Raw genomic sequence first — 22,581 nt, 5'->3', positions numbered from 1 at the left:
AGGTAAATGGAAAAGATGCAGAGGCGCTAGTGGACTCAGGAAGTGTGGTGTCCCTCATTCAACCCCACCTCCTCGACCATTTGCCATCTGAAGAGACTGTGGCCGTCTCCTGTGTCCATGGGGACACTAAATTATACCCCACTTGCCTCATCCACCTTACCACAGTTAAAGGCAGCTGAAAGTGGGGGTGGTTCCTTCCCTACCAGTCCCAGGGGCGAGACTGCCCACTATACAAGCGCTTGCGGCACCAGAAGGAGGGGAGGCCCAAAAATCCCAGGCGTGCCAAAGGAAAGCGAGAGAAAGGACAAATTGCCACCCCGGGTACGTCTCCTCAGCAGTTCCCCAAAGTTGTGTGTGCTGTGCCGGAGGAGCAGAGAGGCAACCAATCTTCCAGTGCAGACGAGGCAAATGATAACCCTTTTGTTGCTTTCCCTGGAGACCTAAGCACAGGGGAGGAGGAGGGTGAAGTCGCATTGATTCCAAGTTTGAAGGGCCAGTTCGGGACCGCCCAGATGGAAGACCCCAATCTGCTGCATGCACGCAGCAATGTTACGGAAATAGAGGGAAAACCTGTTCCAGGAGTAGGTGAGCTTACATGTCCTCATTTCCTCATCAAAAATAATCTGTTATACTATGCCAAAGAGGTTGAAGGTCAGCGAAGAGACTTGTTGGTTGTCCCAAAACAATATGTGTCCACAGTGTTGCATCTGGCTCACAGCCATGTCCTAGGGGCCCACCTAGGGGTTGAGAAGACAAGGCAGCGGATTGGGAGCCGGTTCCACTGGCCAGGGGTGGTAAGAGCTATAGAGGATTATTGTCGCACCTGTGTTGAATGTCAAAAGATGAGTCCCAAGCCACACTTTAAAAATCCCCTAATACCTCTACCGATAATCGATGTACCGTTTTCTCGCATTGCCATGGACTTAGTGGGACCGCTGGTGAAGTCTGCCAGGGGACATCAGTATATTCTTGTGATCCTTGACTATGCAACCAGGTACCCGGAGGCCATTCCCTTGAGGAACATGACAACGAGAGTGATTGCACGGGAGCTGCTTCACCTATTCAGCCGAGTTGGGATTCCTAAAGAGATACTAACAGACCAAGGCACTCCCTTCATGTCCAAGATAATGAAGGATCTCTGCAGGCTATTCAAGGTAAAGCAGCTTCGTACATCTGTCTACCATCCTCAGACAGACGGATTGGTAGAACGCTTTAACAAGACATTGAAATCCATGTTAAAGAAGGTTGTTGACAAGGATGGTCGTAACTGGGACCAGCTTCTGCCCTATGTCCTGTTTTCAATCAGGGAAGTTCCACAGGCTTCAACCGGTTTCTCCCCCTTCGAGCTGCTGTATGGCCGACAGCCCAGAGGACTTCTCGACATCGCGAAGGAAGCCTGGGAGGAGCAACCAAGCCCCCATCGGAGCCTGATTGAGCATGTAGAGACGATGCAGACGCATATGAAAGATGTTTGGCCCATGGTCAGAGAGCACATGGCTCAAGCCCAAGAAGCCCAGAGGAAAGTGTATAACAGAGGTGCCCAACCGCGTGAGTTCCTGCCCGGGGATAAAGTGCTTCTCCTGGTCCCCACCACAGAACACAGATTCCTGGCATCGTGGCAAGGTCCCTATGAAGTGTAAGGCAAATGTCAGCCTTATGAACGGAGGTACCGTGGGACTTGCCCTTCCCATGTACGGGAGTCCGCTCAATGGAAATGCGATGTCAAGTTCCGATGTCAAGTTCCTGTCAGCGGCTAGACATATGTTACCAGTGTTTACCAGTGTTGCCAGGGGCATGATAACATCCTCCACTGGAGGTTGGGTGTTGCTGCTGTGAATAAGGCCGACTATGGGTGCCGATGGGCGGACGGTAAAGCACCGCAAAGTAGACCCCCTTTAAGTGTAAGGCAAATGTCAGCCTTATGAACGGAGGTACCGTGGGACTTGCCCTTCCCATGTACGGGAGTCCGCTCAATGGAAATGCGATGTCAAGTTCCGATGTCAAGTTCCTGTCAGCGGCTAGACATATGTTACCAGTGTTTACCAGTGTTGCCAGGGGCATGATAACATCCTCCACTGGAGGTTGGGTGTTGCTGCTGTGAATAAGGCCGACTATGGGTGCTGATGGGCGGACGGTAAAGCACCGCAAAGTATACCCCCTTTAAGTGTAGCCAGGGGCACGAGAAACATCCTCCATGGAGGTTGGGTGTTGCTGCTGTGAATAAGGCCGACTATGGGTGCTGATGGGCGGACGGTAAAGCACCGCAAAGTATACCCCCTTTAAGTGTAGCCAGGGGCACGAGAAACATCCTCCATGGAGGTTGGGTGCTGCTGCTGTGAAGAAGGCCGACTATGGGTGCTGATGGGCGGACGGTAAAGCACCGCAAAGTATACCCCCTTTAAGTGTAGCCAGGGGCACGAGAAACATCCTCCATGGAGGTTGGGTGCTGCTGCTGTGAAGAAGGCCGACTATGGGTGCTGATGGGTGGACGGTAAAGCACCGCAAAGTATACCCCCTTTAAGTGTAGCCAGGGGCACGAGCAAAATCCTCCATGGAGGTTGGGTGCTGCTGCTGTGAGGAAGGCCGACTATGGGTGCTGATGGGTGGACGGTAAAGCACCGCAAAGTATACCCCCTTTAAGTGTAGCCAGGGGCACGAGCAAAATCCTCCATGGAGGTTGGGTGCTGCTGCTGTGAGGAAGGCCGACTATGGGTGCTGATGGGCGGACGGTAAAGCACCGCAAAGTAGACCCCCTTTAAGTGTAGCCAGGGTCACCCTGCATGCGTCGTCAAATGTGATTGAAATGGACAGATTCCTGTACATTTCAATCACTTTTAATGGGAGTCGTCAGTATATGGAGCTTAACCCATAATTCCCGGACGTTCCAGGCCGAATTTGGAAGCTCATATGCGGCCTGCCATGCGCCTCCACCCGTGGAAAGCAAAAAAAAGTAAAGAAAACGGTCAATTATATGTTAAAATAATCAAAAATGAAGTTTTTGAAAATTCTTGAAAAACGGCTAAGTGCCAACGGGGGAGGGGGTCAAGTCTTCGGCGCTTCGGAACGAAGCCCCGGAGACTTTTGCACTCCCCCGTTGCAATTTACAACGGAGAGGGGAAACGAGAGCTCCCTGAAGTCCCTGAAGAGAAAAGTACTTATCCACCAGATGCAAGTGAAGCGTGACAAGATGGAAGGTCTGCCGAGCCACAACGACCTAATGACATGCTTGACTTCGACCACCACTCGCATCCCTCAGCTCCTGGATGTGATGGCCAGCAATCCGACTACCGCGACCCGGACACTGCTCTATGGGTATATGACTCTTCATTGGAGCTGCATTTATGGCCACCGTCCGGGGTCTACTCCAACATGACCAACGCCGAGGTCCGAAAGGCGGATACAACTGGCACTGCCTTCGGCTACCTGGTTCATGTGAGTGCTATTAATCAATGTATTTATTCTGGCAGTTATATGCATGATTGACATTGTATTGACACTCTCTATCTCTGTCATAACAGGTAAGTAACCACAAGACGGCCAACGCGTTCGGGGAGGCGCAGCTGTACCTCACCGTAGAAGAATTTGGATGGATGAAGAGGTGGCTGGAAATTAAGGGTACGCTGACCTGCACCCAGAGCCGTTACTTTCTGTACACAGAGGGGAAGAACCCGTTCAGGAAGCTTGCCTACTCCCTGAGGTTGGCATGGGCTGATGTGGGGCTCCGCAGTCCCATTAACTTCACCGACCTCCGCACAGTCCACGCCGATAATGCGAAGAGGTTTCAAGACAAAGGCAACCGCCAAAGAGTGAGTGATTTCATGTGTCACAACACTGCAACTGCGGACAAATTTTACGCGAATAATCCTTCTTTGAAGGAGGCTGCGGACATTCGGTTGCTCTTCACACAGTCACTTCAAGCAGCGGCGGCGGCATCGACAGCAGCAGCGGGAAATGAAGACACTTTTGCGGGTATTGACATCGACAGTGACAACTCTGGAGAGGAGCACAGCCCGGCTCCCTACCAAGACTCCCTACCAAGACATGTCCCGAAGAGGGACCAGTCACTGGCCGAACACAACCCCTCAGACATGGGTGAAGAGAGGGTGCCATACTCTGCCCCAACTTCACCCACTGTTGCCAGTGATCAACTTGTAAATATGCAGTGTGTTGTTGTAATCAGTCCCCTTGTAAATACGTTATATCCTGTTTGAATTTATTTATTACTGTCAATATTACTGTAAATAAAGTTTGTTAAAATTACTAAGTGTTCTGTTTTTAATCCCACTATGGGTTTTCTTCTTTTAAGATCCCCAGGGGCACAATATTCTGGTTCTGGTGGTAGCATGTAGGTGTTTAGTCCGAGTGAGGAGTGCTCAAGTGTGGGATGATTTGTAAGGTAGAAGAGGGTAAAAAAGTTAAAGTGTGAACCTCCAGCAGGGCAGGTGGTGCTGTGAAGAAGGCCGACTATGGGTGCCGATGGGCGGACGGCAAAGCACCGCAAAGTAGACCCCCTTTAAGTGTAGCCAGGGGCACGAGCAAAATCCTCCATGGAGGTTGGGTGCTGCTGCTGTGAAGAAGGCCGACTATGGGTGCCGATGGGCGGACGGCAAAGCACCGCAAAGTAGACCCCCTTTAAGTGTAGCCAGGGGCACGAGCAAAATCCTCCATGGAGGTTGGGTGCTGCTGCTGTGAGGAAGGCCGACTATGGGTGCTGATGGGCGGACGGTAAAGCACCGCAAAGTAGACCCCCTTTAAGTGTAGCCAGGGGCACGAGCAAAATCCTCCATGGAGGTTGGGTGCTGCTGCTGTGAGGAAGGCCGACTATGGGTGCTGATGGGCGGACGGTAAAGCACCGCAAAGTAGACCCCCTTTAAGTGTAGCCAGGGGCACGAGAAACATCCTCCATGGAGGTTGGGTGCTGCTGCTGTGAGGAAGGCCGACTATGGGTGCCGATGGGCGGACGGTAAAGCACCGCAAAGTAGACCCCCTTTAAGTGTAGCCAGGGGCACGAGAAACATCCTCCATGGAGGTTGGGTGCTGCTGCTGTGAGGAAGGCCGACTATGGGTGCCGATGGGCGGACGGTAAAGCACCGCAAAGTAGACCCCCTTTAAGTGTAGCCAGGGGCACGAGAAACATCCTCCATGGAGGTTGGGTGCTGCTGCTGTGAGGAAGGCCGACTATGGGTGCCGATGGGCGGACGGTAAAGCACCGCAAAGTAGACCCCCTTTAAGTGTAGCCAGGGGCACGAGAAACATCCTCCATGGAGGTTGGGTGCTGCTGCTGTGAGGAAGGCCGACTATGGGTGCTGATGGGCGGACGGTAAAGCACCGCAAAGTAGACCCCCTTTAAGTGTAGCCAGGGGCACGAGAAACATCCTCCATGGAGGTTGGGTGCTGCTGCTGTGAGGAAGGCCGACTATGGGTGCCGATGGGCGGACGGTAAAGCACCGCAAAGTAGACCCCCTTTAAGTGTAGCCAGGGGCACGAGAAACATCCTCCATGGAGGTTGGGTGCTGCTGCTGTGAGGAAGGCCGACTATGGGTGCCGATGGGCGGACGGTAAAGCACCGCAAAGTAGACCCCCTTTAAGTGTAGCCAGGGGCACGAGAAACATCCTCCATGGAGGTTGGGTGCTGCTGCTGTGAGGAAGGCCGACTATGGGTGCCGATGGGCGGACGGTAAAGCACCGCAAAGTAGACCCCCTTTAAGTGTAGCCAGGGGCACGAGAAACATCCTCCATGGAGGTTGGGTGCTGCTGCTGTGAGGAAGGCCGACTATGGGTGCCGATGGGCGGACGGTAAAGCACCGCAAAGTAGACCCCCTTTAAGTGTAGCCAGGGGCACGAGAAACATCCTCCATGGAGGTTGGGTGCTGCTGCTGTGAGGAAGGCCGACTATGGGTGCCGATGGGCGGACGGTAAAGCACCGCAAAGTAGACCCCCTTTAAGTGTAGCCAGGGGCACGAGAAACATCCTCCATGGAGGTTGGGTGCTGCTGCTGTGAGGAAGGCCGACTATGGGTGCCGATGGGCGGACGGTAAAGCACCGCAAAGTAGACCCCCCTTTAAGATTCCCAGGGGCACGAGATTCTTGAGGGTGTGATCATCTTGGTTTAGTCCGTGGGGGAGTGCTTAAGTTCGGGGGCCCGGGGACCCAAGGTGTGCGAGGTTCTGGAAGTACGCATGTCAGGGAGAGATCCTGGAGCTCCTTAGTCCGTGTTTTGGGGGTCTTGGAGCGGCCACAGAGAGGTGCTTTTCCCCGGGTATGTCATGGAAGTCTGAAATAACCTGTTTGCTCATGTCAGGGAGAGATGCTGGGGCTGCTGCGTCCGTGTTTTGGGGGTCTTGGAGCGGCCACAGAGAGATGCTTTTCCCCGGGGTATGTCATGGAAGTCTGAAATAACCTGTTTGCTCATGTCAGGGAGAGATGCTGGGGCTGCTGCGTCCGTGTTTTGGGGGTCTTGGAGCGGCCACAGAGAGGTGCTTTTCCCCGGGGTATGTCATGGAAGTCTGAAATAACCTGTTTGCTCATGTCAGGGAGAGATGCTGGGGCTGCTGCGTCCGTGTTTTGGGGGTCTTGGAGCGGCCCCGAAGAGGTGGCTTTGTCGGTGTACGTAATGTAAGTGTGAACTAGCCTGTTTTCTCAAGGCAGGGAGGGATCCTGGAGCTCCTTAGTCCGTGTTTTGGGGGTCTTGGAGCGGCCACAGAGAGGTGCTTTTCAAGCTCGGTCTCCTTGCAGTGTGAAATAAACAGAGTGCTCGTGTCCGATCGTGCTACTAATTGATAACTTTTAATAGGAATGTCTGTTTGACATGTGTTCAGAAAGTGCTATTTATTCAGAAATATCACTTTCTGAATGACCCATTTTAATTTGAAACTGACTTAAAACAGACCACCCGACCTTTGCAACTAATCTACCCACGTGTAGCATGCTATTTTCGGTTATAAATATTGTCTTATCACCACGGATGTGCCTGTATTTAACAACCAAAAGCTTACAGCACCGGGTATTCCCAGGCGGTCTCCCATCCAAGTACTGACCCGGCCCGACTCTGCTTAGCTTCCGAGATCGGACGAGATCGGGCGTGCTCAGAGTGGTATGGCCGTAAGCAAAGAGTTTGGAGGGCTATTGGCTCCTTGTAGCTGAGGGGGGCTGGCTGGCTGTCTCAGGGCCGAGTTTGGGTGCTGAAAGGCGGACTGCCAAACCGCCTTGTCGATACCCAGCAGCTGTGGGTTCTGCAGGGGTCCCCGGGCCTGCCTGTGAGCCTGTCTCCCCCTCTCCAGCACCTGCGAGCTCTCTGTGGTGCTGGAGAGGCATTTTCAGGCTTCTCTCTGCACCCTTTTCCCCCTACACAAATGACTTTTAAATGGATACTTTTGGATGTAAATGGTTCACTGTGTCACGGCTATGGGTCTCTGAAACAATCAGGCACTTAGGGGCTGCAGGAACACTTTACCCGCCTTGTAAACACCTTCTCCTGGGTAAAACAATCCATTTATTTCCGCCTGCTTTCCATCAGCACCCGCCAGTCATTTCAAACGGTTTCAAATCGTTTTTTCACTTTTAAAAACAGCTTTCTGCCCTGTAAATGATTTCTAATCATTATTACCGTCATGGAGGAGCTGCAGGGACACTTTACCCGCCTTTTAAACACCTTTTCCTGGGTAAACAATCCATTTATTTCCGCCTGCTTTCCATCAGCACCCGCCAGTCATTTCAAACGGTTTCAAATCGTTTTTTCACTTTTAAAAAGAGCTTTCTGCCCTGTAAATGATTTCTAATCATTATTACCGTCATGGAGGAGCTGCAGGGACACTTTACCCGCCTTTTAAACACCTTTTCCTGGGTAAACAATCCATTTATTTCCGCCTGCTTTCCATCAGCACCCGCCAGTCATTTCAAACGGTTTCAAATCGTTTTTTCACTTTTAAAAAGAGCTTTCTGCCCTGTAAATGATTTCTAATCATTATTACCGTCATGGAGGAGCTGCAGGGACACTTTACCCGCCTTTTAAACACCTTTTCCTGGGTAAACAATCCATTTATTTCCGCCTGCTTTCCATCAGCACCCGCCAGTCATTTCAAACGGTTTCAAATCGTTTTTTCACTTTTAAAAAGAGCTTTCTGCCCTGTAAATGATTTCTAATCATTATTACCGTCATGGAGGAGCTGCAGGGACACTTTACCCGCCTTTTAAACACCTTTTCCTGGGTAAACAATCCATTTATTTCCGCCTGCTTTCCATCAGCACCCGCCAGTCATTTCAAACGGTTTCAAATCGTTTTTTCACTTTTAAAAAGAGCTTTCTGCCCTGGCAATTATATCTAATCATTATTACCGTCATGGAGGAGCTGCAGGAACACTTTACCCGCCTTCTAAACACTTATTCCTGGCTAAAACAATCAATGTATTTCCGCCAGGGTCACAGCCTGCTGCTGCTGCTGCTGCTGCTGCTGCGGCGGCTGCTGCTGCTGCTCTCCCTCCCTAAATTCACATCAAAGTCACCCAGCTTTCACACACTATGTCATGGGTAATAAAGCCATGTGCACACTGTATTTAAAGTAATGTTAGCCAGCTTTCAGACACTAATTCCTGGGGAAGAAAGTCACCCTGGACGGGTCATCAAATGTGATTGAAATGGACAGATTCCTGTACATTTCAATCACTTTTAATGGGAGTCGTGAGGTGTGGATGAAATGGCCATATCTTCCTTAAATTCACATCAAAGTCACCCAGCTTTCACACACTATTTCATGGGTAATAAAGCCATGTGCACACTGTATTTAAAGTAATGTTAGCCAGCTTTCAGACACTAATTCCTGGGGAAGAAAGTCACCCTGGACGGGTCATCAAATGTGATTGAAATGGACAGATTCCTGTACATTTCAATCACTTTTAATGGGAGTCGTGAGGTGTGGATGAAATGGCCATATCTTCCTTAAATTCACATCAAAGTCACCCAGCTTTCACACACTATTTCATGGGTAATAAAGCCATGTGCACACTGTATTTAAAGTAATGTTAGCCAGCTTTCAGACACTAAATTCCTGGGGAAGAAAGTCACCCTGGACGGGTCATCAAATGTGATTGAAATGGACAGATTCCTGTACATTTCAATCACTTTTAATGGGAGTCGTGAGGTGTGGATGAAATGGCCATATCTTCCTTAAATTCACATCAAAGTCACCCAGCTTTCACACACTATTTCATGGGTAATAAAGCCATGTGCACACTGTATTTAAAGTAATGTTAGCCAGCTTTCAGACACTAATTCCTGGGGAAGAAAGTCACCCTGGACGGGTCATCAAATGTGATTGAAATGGACAGATTCCTGTACATTTCAATCACTTTTAATGGGAGTCGGTGTGGATGGCCTGTTGAATCCGATTTTGAGCACTCTTTTCCCCGCATAAACTAGTTTAAATCACCGTTAAACACTTATTCTGTTGATGTCTATATAACCGACTTCCCGCTATGCATTAAGTCGGTTATATGGACCCTGTACACTAGGCATACCGCGGCCGGTAGTAAATGTCCAACCATTGTACCCTCTGGTCCCTAGGGTATGGTAGAGAAGGTGGGACCAGTCAACTACAAGGTACGTCAACCTGGCCGTCGCAAACCATCCCAAATATACCATGTTAACCTGTTAAAGAAATGGTACGCCCGAGAGGCACTGCTGTGTTGTGGTTCCCCGGTTGTGTCACCTTCTTCTCCCGACCAGGAGGTGGCCGAAGTGGAATACGGTCCAGGGCTGTCCAAAGCTCAGTTACAACAAACCAAGGAACTGGTTCAGCAGACTTTGGACGTGTTCTCACTACGACCTGGACGCACAACGATGGTGGAACATCAAATCCACACAGAGCCTGGCCAAAAGGTAAAGATGCGGCCCTACCGGGTGCCGGAGGCAAGACGGGCGGCCATTGAGCAAGAAGTGCAGAAAATGCTGGCTATGGGGGTGATTGAAGAATCTCACAGTGAGTGGACCAGCCCTGTCATTCTGGTTCCTAAGCCCGACAAAACCAACAGGTTCTGTAATGATTTCAGAAAATTGAATGAAATCTCCAAGTTTGATGCGTATCCTATGCCCAGGATAGATGAGCTGATTGATCGGCTTGGGGAAGCCAGATATATCAGCACTCTGGACTTGACGAAAGGGTATTGGCAGGTCCCACTTGAAGCAGCCTCAAGAGAGAAGACGGCCTTCGCCACCCCCACAGGGCTGTACCAATATACTGTGCTTCCCTTCGGGCTTCATGGAGCACCAGCCACGTTCCAGAGACTGATGGACAAGGTTCTGAGGCCACATCGTGAGTATGCAGCTGCCTATTTGGATGACGTTGTGATCCACAGTGACTCATGGGATAGCCATCTCATAAGGCTTGCAGCAGTGCTGGAATCTCTCCGAAGGGCGGGCTTGACAGCCAATCCAAGAAAATGCAAGCTTGGACTGGAGGAAGCCGAGTATCTGGGCTTCACCATTGGGCGGGGCAACGTTAGACCACAAGAAAGGAAGGTTCAGGCGATCCAGGACTGGCCACGGCCGTCAACAAAGAAACAGGTGAAAACCTTCTTGGGTCTGACGTCCTACTATTGCCGTTTCATCCCAAACTTCTCCACAATAGCCTCTCCCCTTACAGACCTGACCAGAGACTCACAGCCGCTAATGGTCAAGTGGACAGGAGAGGCTGAACACGCCTTTGAGGGACTTAAGAGGGCTCTCTGCGCACGGCCGGTGTTGGTGACCCCAGACTTCAGCCGGGGGATGATTGTGCAGACGGATGCGTCAGAGGTGGGCATAGGAGCAGTACTATCCCAGGAGGTTCACGGTGAGGAACACCCAGTCATGTACATCAGCCGGAAGCTGAACACAAGGGAACAAGGGTATGCTACTGTGGAGAAAGAAGGCCTAGCAATAAAATGGGCGCTTGAGCGCCTCCGGTATTACCTCTTGGGACGACACTTCACTCTGGTAACTGATCATGCCCCACTGATCTGGATGGCAAATAAAAAAGACACAAATGCTAAAGTAGGAAGGTGGTTTGTCTCACTACAAGAGTTTAACTTCTCTATCATCCACAGAGCCGGAGCTAAGCATGGGAATGCAGATGCTCTGTCCCGTAGAGATGCCCTGTGGACCATGGTCACCTCTCCTCGGCCAGAACTGAAGGGGGGGGGGGTGTGTGTGTAAGGGACTGAGAGGCAGAGTAGTGGGAGACACCTACATTCCCAATAGGTGGCTCCACCCGCTGCCAATTAACAGTATTGGGAGCAGGTGGGGAGACCTCACACCTGGTGCTAATCACTCCCTCAAGGGAGACAAAAGCACCTAGAGTTTCTCAGTGGTGTGTGGCACATGGAGGGAGCAGGAGACTCCCAGACTGAGGAAACAGTTTGTAAGCTGGCAAGTCGGTTAGCGGCCCGGCTACGTTAGCCTTTCTATCGTAAAAGGTATTTTTTAGTTGAACAGCAATAAAGCCTCTTTTTTGATTTGAACACTGCCTCTGTCGTGACTGCTTCACTACCACTTTTCCCTTTATCTGCCCCGGCCTGTTACACTTGTTAGACGCTTTTATCCAAAGCGACTTACATACATTCAATAGGCCTACTGTGGACAATCCCCAGCAATTTGAGGTGAAGTGTATTGCCTAGGGACACAACAACATGCTGACTGCAGTGGGACTTGAACTTGCTATCCCCTGATTCGAAGTCCAGCACACTGTATCCACTGAGCCACAGCCTCATCCTCATGACTATGTCAATATTTTGAAAAGGAAATGTGTGATTTGATATATATATACAAAGTGGCGTACACCATCTTGTTAAATCCTAAACAACAGAAAATGATTGTAAGTAGTACAGGTATAGTTTTTTTTAAGCATTCAAATTGAACGCCGTATAAAAGGTCTATATATCTTCTTCCTAAATCTCATGTGCATTGCTGCATATGGTCTGTGTTCCTAATATCTGCAGTGAATGGAGTGATGATGGCCAAATGAACAGTGTTTTATGAAGTAAAAACATGGACTTGTGATAGATGAGGTAGCAAAAGGCTCATAAAGAAAGTAGGGCATTTCCCCATTTCAACTGCATGCATCCTCTTAGGAAGCACTTCTGCATTTGTGTGTGTCTTTCTGTTTTTTATTCTGCAATATCTGAGTAAATACTGTTCTCTGTAAAGTCGCTGCAATGCAAGAGGCTAGAAAGATTGACTTGAAATATGTCAATATGTCTGCATACTTATGAACATTGTGACAATGAATTCTGAAATCCTGATCGGCACCAACTTCACAGCTGATTGCCATTTACAAGTTGGCTGAGATGCCTTCTCCTGCAACAAGTGCCTTTCATTTTGGTTGGAGCAATTTCAAGGACTCTGTTACTCTGTTGTTTGACTTTTTATTTTACATAGAATACTAATACATTTGACAAAGGGTTTTTAATCGTGTACGCGTGTTTGTAGAAGCCAGGGAGAGCAACAGAGGAGGGATGCCTCTCCCAGGATGGACAGACGTGCAATAGATGCCGTGTGTAAATTGAAAAGATAATACATTTGCAACATAAGTAGTCCAAATGTTTGGAAATGCATGTGTGTATAATAGGAAGATGAATCCACAAGGAAATCCATCCAGGACTTATGATCCAGGACCACAGCCACGACTCAAGATCCAGGGCTCGCAATCCAGGACACAAGACCGCAGGATCATCCATGACTCCGGATCCCGGCGTATATAGACACCAAAAAGAAAGACATTTGGGGAAGCTGGGTTAATCGGAACATGAGAGTACACAGGTACAGACAGAGAGAAGGAAGAAGTACGATGTCCCCCGACAAACTAAGCCTATATCAGCAAAACTAGGGACTGAATCTAATCAGCCCTAACTATAAGCTTTATCAGAAAGGAAGGTCTTAAGCACACTCTTAAAAACGGATAGTCTGTCTGCCGCCCAAACACAAACTGGAAGCTGATTCCACAAATGTGGAGCTTGATAAGAAAAGCCTCTGGTTCCCATTGTATTTTTAGAGACTCTAGGAACAACCAACAACCCTGCATTCTTGGAACGCAATGCCCTAGTAGGACAGTAGGGTATAATGAGTTCTTTAAGGTAAGATGGCGCCTGCCCATTAAGGGCTTTGTAGGCGAGAAGAAGAATTTTAAATTCTATCCTGTGTTCTATAGGGAGCCAGTGTAAGGCAGCCAGAACAGGAGTAATGTGGTTCCTTTTCCTAACTCTGGTTAGTACACGAGCTGCAGTATTTTGAATCAGCTGAAGCGACTTCACTGACTTCTTGGTACACCCTGATAATAAGGAGTTACAATAAATCCAGCCTAGAAGTAACAAATGCATGGACTAGTTTCTCTGCATCGTTTTGAGGGCAAGATATGCCTGATTTTTGCAATGTTACGTAGATGGAAGTAGGCGGTCCTTGAAATTGATTTTATGTGGGCGTTAAAGGATAAATCCTGATCAAATATAACACCAAGATTCCTTACAGTCTCACTGGAGGCCAAATTAATGCCATCCATAGTTAGTATATCTTTAGAAAATGCTAATTAATGGAAAAACTTCCTTCAACAGCTTAGTTGGAATTGGGTCTAACATGCACGTTGATGGTTTAGAAGAGAGAATCATTGAATTTAATTGTTCAAGGCTTATGGCTGAAAAGCATTCTAGTTTCCTATCTAGTGTAATATTAGAACTTACGATTCCGGGAGCTGTTGATAACACTATACTGGTCAAAGGCAAGAGGTCATTAATTTTGTTTCTAAGAGTAACAATTTTATCGTTAAAAAAGCACATAAAATCATTACTACTGAGTGCTATGGGAATAGAAGGCTCAATGGAGCTGTGGCTCTCTGTCAGCCTGGCTACAGTGCTGAAAAGAAATCTTGCATTATTCTTATTCTCATCTATTAATGAAGAGTAGTAGGCTGCTCTCGCTTTACGCAGTGCTTTCTTATATTCATTGAGAGTAATATGCCAAATGAAACGAGATTCTTCAAGTTTAGTGGAACGCCATATCCTTTCAAGTTGTCTAGACTTTTGCTTTATCTTGCGGGTTTCGGCATTATGCCATGGAGCTAATCTATGTTGTTTTATTTTCTTCTTTTTCAAAGGAGCAACAGAGTCTAATTTTATTCACAGCGCATCTATAGCACTATCAACAACATGATCAATTTGGGGTGGTGTATATTTTGTATAAGTTTCCTCCCCTAAGCAGTTCATCCATCTGCTCTGCACTCATCCGAAAATATTGGTGATGTCGTTGGCTGTCCAGCCTCAGCTCAGCCACGAGGTGATGAAAATCACCTTGTTGTCTCCTTTGCTGGTTGAGGGGGTGCACCCAAAACCGGCTCCTTCTCCTCCCCCCATCCCCCCATAGTCTTTCAAGTAGGAGAATACATGCCAGCGTTCTCCTCCGGTTTACAGGCACTGTAAATTATATATATAGAATAATTATGATGATGAATGCATATTTTTTTACCACTAAAATACAGCAACACATCTTTGATTAATGTCGTTTATAACTGGAATATTACAATTATTATTAACTGTGTCTGTAGTCTACAACACAACAACATAGGAAATAACAACAATAAACACGATTTAAACAGACACAAACATAAACCATTTAATTACGTAGCCTACTACATGTAGAAGTACAAATGTCCAGGATATATTCCAAAATCAACAACAACTGCGAGGCTAACATCAAAGGAAGACATTTATACCAGATACAAAGGGAAGTAGGAACAGGAAGCACTTGGGGGAGTAGTAGAAGAGAACAGAGCATTAACAGCAGGATAACATTGGGACACTCTGGATTAAACTCATCACTGCATCTGATTGGAAAACATCCAAATGGCAATTGTGATGGTTGCCAACAACCAGAGACAATACAATACATCATGTATTTTTTAGCTGCCCGGAATATACAAGGCAAAGACTCATTCTGAAAACTGCACTGGAACAACTCAACATCAAGGACATGGATTTCAAGTCAATATATGTACAGTAAATCAAGAAATGAAGCAAACAAGCTGATCTTCAAATTCCTCAAAAGCACTGGTTTGAGGACAAGGATTTAATATGAACATTTAATAACTCAACAGTGGGTGGCGATATTATGCTCCAAGTGGAAGCGATTCGCGATTAAAGAGAAGAAGAAGAAGAAGAAGAAGAAGAAGAAGAAGAAGAAGAAGAAGAAGAAGAAGAAGAACTGCGAGGCTGCACACACGACGCTCCCCTTCCGCAACGTTTTGAAACGCGCCTGGTGTGTTAGGTCGCAGGAGGAGGTCGCAGCGCGGCGCAGCCGCAACGTAACGCGGCGCAGACGCTCCTGGTGCGTTTAGGGGGTTAGAGATCCCAGGGCCGCCTTAAACGAGCTGCCATGCACCAGGATGTCGTCCAGGTAAACCAAGCACTGCTGGCGGGGGATACCAGAAAGCACCCTGTCAGCCACACAAAGGTGGCAGGGGCATTACAAAGCCCAAAACTGAGGACCTTGAACTGCCATAGCCCCCGGCCGGTGCAGAAAGCCGTTTTTGGTCTGGCCTCTGGGGCAAGAGGAACTTGGTAATACCCACTGCGGAGGTCCAAGGAAGAGAACCACGACGACCCTGAGACCAGGTCCAGGGACTCATCGATACGGGGAAGGGGATATGAATCCTTCTTGGTGACCCCGTTCACCGGCCTGAAGTCTGAGCACAGCCGCCAGCCACCAGCCACCTGTTCTTCGGGACCATGACTACAGGTCCTGTCCAGCTGTCAGAGGGCTCGATGATGTCTGCCTGCAGCATGCTCTGCACTGCCTCGTCGCAAGCCTGCTGACGAGCCAGGGGAAGTCGGCGCGGGCGACACTTGATGGGACGCGAGTCCCCTGTATCAATCTCATGTTCTACCAGATGAGTTCGGCCCACCTCCTCCTCACTCATGGCGAAACTGCCCTGGAACTCTAGCAGCAGCTGCCACAATTGCTCTTGCTGCTCGGGATTCAGGCCGCCACAGTTTTTCCTCCACACCTCCAATACTGCAGACTGAGCCTCTTCCACCCCAGTCTGGGGTGACTGGGGGGGTGCTGTGATCGGGTGGCACAGGACGGGGGTGACAGGTGCGGAATTGCCCTGAGTGGGCGTCACCGGGGATAAGGAGGGAGGATTTTATTCAGTTTCTAGGGTACTCACGGGGTGTGTAGGGGGTCTCCCCGCAGGTTCAGCAGGGGTGTGGATACGGGTCATAGTGATCACAGGCACCGCGTGGAAACTCACTGCGCCTGCTTGAAGATCCAGGTGGCAACCAGACGCCCTCAAAAAGTCCAAGCCCAGAATACACGGGTCCTGCACATCCGCTATCCACACTGGATGATGCACTTCAACTCCCCCCACCAACACAGTCAGCATGCCTTTTCCTTTCAGGTGCCAGCTCTCCCGTGACTGTGCGTAGACGCACCGCTGTCGGTTCTAAAATAGTCCCACTGGGCAACATATCTGCTCTCACCAGGGTTACTGTAGAGCACTGGTGTGTCCATCAGTGTAGTGCAGGGCACCATTTCCACAGCGACATAACAGGAATCCCCACCACCAGCACGGCCCACCGCGACGACAGGCTCCAAGCATGTGCTGTCATCTTCTTCAGGAAGGCGTAGAGCCTGGCTCCCCCGGCTGTGCTGTCGGGCTCCTTCCTCGGATGTCTGTGTTGGTGGCAATACAGCTGTGGTTTGGTTGGGGGGTTTTTGGGCTTGGCTCCGCATCTTCCCCTTTATGCGGGCCCCACGTCGTTTCCCTGGGTCCGGTGTGCCTTGGGGCAGTCTCTGGCCAAATGTCCTGGCTGACCACTCCCAGCAGACTTGGCCTGCGTGTTGGTTGCAGAGACACAGCCCTTATCAGTTCAGTCATTTCGGCAACCCATGCAGGCTTCTCCTCCTCTCTGCAGCTCCTCACAGCCGGGGGCCTCTCATATGACGCACACCTGCACACCTGTTGGCCTGTTCCGACCATTCTTCATTTTCCGAGGTTGGGAAGGATTCTTGCCTCGCTTCTGAAGGACCTGACTCGGAAGACATGTCCTACCAAGGAAGCGTCCTCAATATTGAGAAACACCCTCTGTCTCGAGCATGGTCTCGAGCCAGTTAACTAGCGGGCCTTCTAGAGCACCCTGGAACCGAGGGAAACTCTGAAAGAATACGCCCATTGGCTACAAATCAATATATGATTGGTTGATCAAACGTGTCAATCCAAACGTACGCTCTCATTCAGTGCAACGACCAGGGCATTCGATCAAGGATGTAGAATACCTTGGTTGAAGGATCTTCTAAGACCCAGAAAAATATCTGATTGGTTGCATTTTTTTTCAAACACAAAACAACTCAAATGCGTAGTGCATGGACCGAGAAAGACAAACAAATCAACGTAACACTGTAATATTACAAATCAACAACACAGATACGATTCTCATTTATTCATTTTATTTACATTTTATAAAATTGTATTTATGTAATTAAATCGATTTTTTGTTTGTTTTATCTGAGTGTTCCAGGGTATTCTCTGAATACCTTGAAGGGTTCACCACTGATTGATATGGATATGTTTTCCTAGTGTCCGCAGACTCCTCACACATTGAAGGCTTTCGATGCTAGCTAACCAGAGCAGAAGCCCACTCTTACAAAAACAAGGAGCATTTACAATAGCTAGAGATTAGAGTAACTCTCCTAACTGAGTCATGTGAGGGATTTTGCTGTCTTTCAATGGTTTAAAATAGATTATAAAAAAAGGCCACAATGGCTTTGCAACAAGGTTTCTTCCAGAAGGATTCATCCACACCTGCACATGAAGTTACTAATGTGCAGATTAAACTTCACCTGCTGCCGTCAGTAGGTGATGTGATTGGCTCCATAGTACGGTGGCCCAGAGAGCCCAACTACTGCAGCAATTAAACACAAACAAAAAGCTTATGATAAAAAAACAATTGTACAAGGCATTTTGTCACATTGAAAAAACACAACAAAACACAGCTAATGCTTGTAGTTGGCAATATATTAAATGTAAGGTTATGAATGCATAATCTCTGTTATATGTTGTAGTTATTACTGCATTGATTAGCTTTTTCTTATGGATCTGTCTAAAATGCTGATTATGTCCTGTCATTCTCTCTAGGTCGTCCTCAGACGAGCCCTCCATCGTTGCTTCCAGTCATCCCGGTTCTCCATACATCTGGCCAGTTCATTGGTACTTTATGCTCCTGCGTCATTCTTGAGTACGTCCACGTATGTTTGTGCGGGACGTCCTCGTGACCGATGCCCGTGTGTTGGTTCCCACAGCACCAATTTGCCGGCTAGCAGCTCTTGATGCCTTTGGCAATGTCCTGCTAGTCCCATTCGCCTGGCTGCAATTTTCTCGCTCACCCTTGGTATTCCCTCGTACAGGATCTTGTTGGTTACATGTACACTCTTGCTGATGTTAATACTGCTCACAACATTCTGGTGTAGCATCCGTCTAGATATGTCCGTCATTACTTTTTAGCTTTCCAACTCTGCTAAGCACATTTTACCTCTTGCATAAAAAGGGCTGAATGAAAAAAAAACCTTTGTTATTTAATATCTTTTTTTATGTTAACCAGCTGATACAACATTCATGCAAAACCAATGAGGGTCTAGGAGCTTCAACATTTTGTTTTGTCCAGAATTAATTTACTTCAGTGAAGTTTCATTAATTCCAGAAGGCTTTGCAGACATGGTGGAAGCGCAGAGAGAGATTATTTATATACTACATCCTTTTAAAAGAAGTGTGACCTCATTTTGATTTACGCAATAAGGTAATACCTTCAACCAAATATGCTTCCTATGGTTTCTATGGTTTCTGGTTCCTGTGGTTTGGTTCTTTACATCATAATGGAGTCAAAAAATGAGCCATTTAGTCAGACGGACAAGGTTGAATATTCATCTGACTTTCTTCTTTTTTTTGTGATATGTTGCAATGTAAAATTGTGTGAAGTAAATTAAAATGACTCTTCTTGCCAGGATAATTTCTTCTTTTTAAAGGTAAAGCGTACAGAATGAATGCAAAACACATTGTTAATAATACTGATCCTTTTATAATGAACATTTTAACATTTTTTTTCAAATCTTCATAAATATATCTGAAAAAGCACAAGCTACAAACGACTGTGATTGTACTGCCCTCTCTCTGATCTTCTGCTGGGCAAATCAAGGTAATTAAGATGTAATATGAAAAACAAGAATACTGTAAAAACACAAAATATACGTGGCAGTTAAATGACAGAATGTAGACATTTCAAACTTATAAAATCTTGCACTTTTCAAAACACAATCAAAATCATCCCCTACTACACTCAGGTAAAGCTGGTTAGTTCAGAGGCTGGGCAATAACTTCATAATCAGATGACACGTCTGTTTTCTTGATTGACATGTAAGTTCTGTCTTCTTGGTTTGGTTTCACCTTTTTTCTTGAGTGCCTTTGGAGAGAAGAGTGAGACATGAGGTGTTGTCTAAAACTGCATTGACAGAGCCTTGAAAGCAGTACATGTTGATATACTGTAGTTACATACCAAAGGAACATGATGAGGATTATGCTGATGACATTTACAAAAAGAGATACAGCAGCAACGATAACCCAGGGAAGCTGTGCACTTGGTCCATGTTGATTTGCTAGTAGAAATGACAGAGAGTGACAAGAGTTATATTAATGCTGTAAATTCAGTAGCTACTAATACCACATTTTATGGATTTGTACCTGTAGGTGACCAATACCAAAATATACACAGATGGAGTTATCAAATATATTCACATGAGAGATAATGGTGGGGTTAGAATTATAGTTGAAGAAAAGGATAAACCAGCTAAATTACAGTACCTGTACTCTATTGGATCACAATTGCTTACAATTTTATTTTCATAGAATCAATTCACGAAACCGTTTCTTAAAAGACGAACAGAGACTATGTTTTTGCTGGTTATCAGTCATTGGTTATGAATGTGTTTACCTTCTCGCTTCTGTGAAGTTATAACAGGGATGGTGTGTTGAACTTCCCCAACTTTGATGCGTCCGACACACTCAACAACAGTGTTGCTGTGGTCCTTTACAGTTAGGGTGCTGTGGATAGTTTGGTGTGACACAGTGGTGATGACGGAGTACTCAGAGTGGTTATTCAACAGCGGCCATATGATGTAGGGTAAAGGATTCCCCTTACTGATGCACACGCAGGTCAGGACCCCCGACTGAACCTCACACTTTGAGCTATTTAGGATCTTTGGATAGACTGTTGACACAGAGTCATAGCAGTTTGAGTCAGCTGCACCATTTGAGTAACCACACAATATCCTGCTCACCCTTTCATTAACTTCAATTCATAAATGACATTGGTGCTTACATGTGTTCCTATATTTAAATAATTGTACTAATGAAATACATGTAAGTGGAAAACTAGATTGTGACTTTAATTAGTGGAAGTTATTTGAATTGGTTAATAAATGCATAGGAATAGGAGCAATTGAATACATGTGCGTTCCACATGTCATATAGCCTTTTAAACAATCTTCTGATCCTCATCAGGAACAAGGTATTTTGCCAAAAACAGATCTTTCCCAAAATGTACATCTTAAAGCTGCAAAACTTCACACATTTCTCAGAAGATCAGCAGTAGCTTTGATAACTTCTTTCCTTTTTAAGAAAATGTGACGCGTTTAAGTGTAGTATGTACAATACTCACAGTTGACATTAAGAGTCACAGTCTCCTCTGCAGTGATGTTGTTTCTGAAGCCGACCTCACAGGTAACACTGCTGCTGTGGTGTTCAGCTGAAGGGTTAAAGGTCAAAGTGGAGCTGTGACTCTGTGTGACAGCAGTCAGATTCTCAGTCTTGAAAGCAGTGATGTTTCCTGTGATCTGAGAGTCCTTCTCTCCTGCTCCTCTCCATGTCCAGGTGAATTCAGGATCAGATCCAGAACAGAGACCAGGAGCAGTGCAGGTCAGTGTGGTCGGCTGCCCCTCTGTCAGAGGAGGAATCATCACTGAGGGCTTCTGGGTCAGAGCTAAAGACAGAGCAGTCTGTTAGTGAAATCCGTTCAACAGCCTGAAGGTCATCTTTCACCTACATGTTGGCGAAATATAAAATATAAATACTCTTTCTTAACATTTACGAAGCAATGTGTCAGAGATAAATCAGGAACTACTACAGTTCCTACTGGTTGCCCACAGATGTTGACAAAAGCTTAACATTGCTTCATCTCCTATTAAAACTAAAAATAAAACAAATATGTTTGTGCAAAACAAAAATGAACATTTTGACTGTTAATATTTGTTGTAGCTCTCCATACCTTTGACAGAGAGAACTGCTCTTTCAGAGTATGTATGTCCATCCGATCTCCCATACAGTAAACCATTAACTCTGAGCTGATACTCTCCAGAGTCTGACTCGGTGAGGTCGTTGATGATGACGCTGCAGTTCCCCTGACTCACATCAGGCTGCAACAGTGAAACCCGTCCTTTGAACAAAGACTGAACCTTGGTGTTGTGCTTGTTGGTGTGGAATATCATGTCAGAATCGCCACATATTCGATTGGACGGTTTACATTTGTACCAAACTATATGTTGGGTTTTAAAGGCTGCAGCAGTAGAGAAAGAACACGGTATCACAACACAGAGTCCAGCCTCTGCTGTTATATCTGCTTCACCAAGAGTGATACAGTATGTTCCTGCTTGACATGGTCTTCCCCAAACCGATGCACCTGTTGATACAAACAGTGACAAAACTGGGATATAGGTTCTTTTAATTTTGACAACATATCATTAAATCAAATACATTCTGATTAAATAAATGATAAAGAAAGGTTGCTATATGACTTTTTTTGTTTCATAGGCTATAACAAAAAGGCCAACTAAATGACTATCTGAAGTTAGTTAATCAATGCTGCAAGGACTTGTTACTTATGAGCTGGTGGAAAAACTAAACCCTTGTAATTTGGAAGCATGTCAGGAAAACAATGAAACAAAGGACACTTATCACATTATTGGCATTATATTTTGTCAAATCTTTCCTTTTGGCATAACAACATGATATGCAAATGCATACAGTACCTGTTTCTGCATGGATGCCCCTCACAGAGAAAAGCAGCGTTGCACAGATTAGAACAAACATCCTGATTTTATACTTGAGACAGTCAGTCTTCACAGGACAAACTTGACACTGAAAGTGCAGCAAACATAGAGGAAGTGAACCAAAGGGAAGCTCCACCTCTGACGCAGATCTTAATACAGGACGTTGCACATTAAGATAATCTGTAGCTATAGTCAACATACTCTTTAACACCCAGGGGTGTGACTTCCCTGATATGTGACACTTGTTCTCAAAATATATTATAAACTGTAACTAAACATGTTAGCTTTAACAAATGCAACTTTGCTCCCCCCTAATTAATTTACTGAAATAACTCTGACAAATTACTATTACTATTATCCTAAGCACTCTTTCCCAAACTGAGTTCACCCTCACTTAACCACATCAAAAAGTGTTTTTGTTATAGCTAGGAATTAACTTTATGTATAGATGCACAATGTATAGATCAAAAG

At 46.7% G+C, this 22,581-nt stretch overlaps 2 protein-coding genes and 1 non-coding gene across 3 annotated transcripts; 1 reads left to right on the top strand and 2 right to left on the bottom strand.

Annotated features, from left to right (window-relative positions):
- Positions 1–3,207: 3,207 nt before the first annotated feature.
- Positions 3,208–4,260, top strand: LOC139435348 (uncharacterized). Its single transcript, XM_071205946.1, has 2 exons — positions 3,208–3,432; positions 3,519–4,260. Exons 1-2 carry the CDS (start codon positions 3,223–3,225, stop codon positions 4,209–4,211), a joined length of 903 nt encoding a protein of 300 aa, XP_071062047.1. The 5' UTR covers positions 3,208–3,222; the 3' UTR covers positions 4,212–4,260.
- A 2,728-nt stretch (positions 4,261–6,988) lies between these two features.
- LOC117461607 (5S ribosomal RNA) lies at positions 6,989–7,107 on the bottom strand. Its single transcript, XR_004553722.1, has one exon. It is a non-coding gene; the product is annotated as a 5S ribosomal RNA (ribosomal RNA).
- An 11,958-nt stretch (positions 7,108–19,065) lies between these two features.
- Positions 19,066–22,224, bottom strand: LOC117460277 (sialic acid-binding Ig-like lectin 5). The gene is made up of 6 exons (XM_034101591.2): positions 22,090–22,224; positions 21,330–21,497; positions 20,724–21,044; positions 19,998–20,273; positions 19,563–19,662; positions 19,066–19,469 (listed from the first exon to the last, which is right to left on the bottom strand). Exons 1-6 carry the CDS (start codon positions 22,148–22,150, stop codon positions 19,361–19,363), a joined length of 1,035 nt encoding a protein of 344 aa, XP_033957482.1. The 5' UTR covers positions 22,151–22,224; the 3' UTR covers positions 19,066–19,360.
- Positions 22,225–22,581: the final 357 nt, after the last annotated feature.

This window comes from Pseudochaenichthys georgianus, chromosome 16 (assembly GCF_902827115.2).
Source record: "Pseudochaenichthys georgianus chromosome 16, fPseGeo1.2, whole genome shotgun sequence".
Classification (NCBI taxonomy): Eukaryota; Metazoa; Chordata; class Actinopteri; order Perciformes; family Channichthyidae; genus Pseudochaenichthys; species Pseudochaenichthys georgianus.
Note: the sequence above shows the minus strand (reverse complement) of the source record. Positions and strands in the feature narration are given on the sequence as shown.

What these genes read in the sequence shown, in the direction of transcription:
- LOC139435348 (XM_071205946.1), top strand. Translation starts at nt 3,223, where the DNA reads ATGCTTGACTTCGACCACCACTCGCATCCCTCAGCTCCTGGATGTGAT. An exon ending in CCTTCGGCTACCTGGTTCAT is followed by an intron (nt 3,433 to 3,518) that starts GTGAGTGCTATT and finishes CTGTCATAACAG; the next exon opens with GTAAGTAACCACAAGACGGC.
- LOC117460277 (XM_034101591.2), bottom strand. Translation starts at nt 22,150, where the DNA reads ATGTTTGTTCTAATCTGTGCAACGCTGCTTTTCTCTGTGAGGGGCATC. An exon ending in AGCAGTTCTCTCTGTCAAAG is followed by an intron (nt 21,045 to 21,329) that starts GTATGGAGAGCT and finishes CTCTGTCTTTAG; the next exon opens with CTCTGACCCAGAAGCCCTCA. An exon ending in TGTGACTCTTAATGTCAACT is followed by an intron (nt 20,274 to 20,723) that starts GTGAGTATTGTA and finishes CTGTGTCAACAG; the next exon opens with TCTATCCAAAGATCCTAAAT.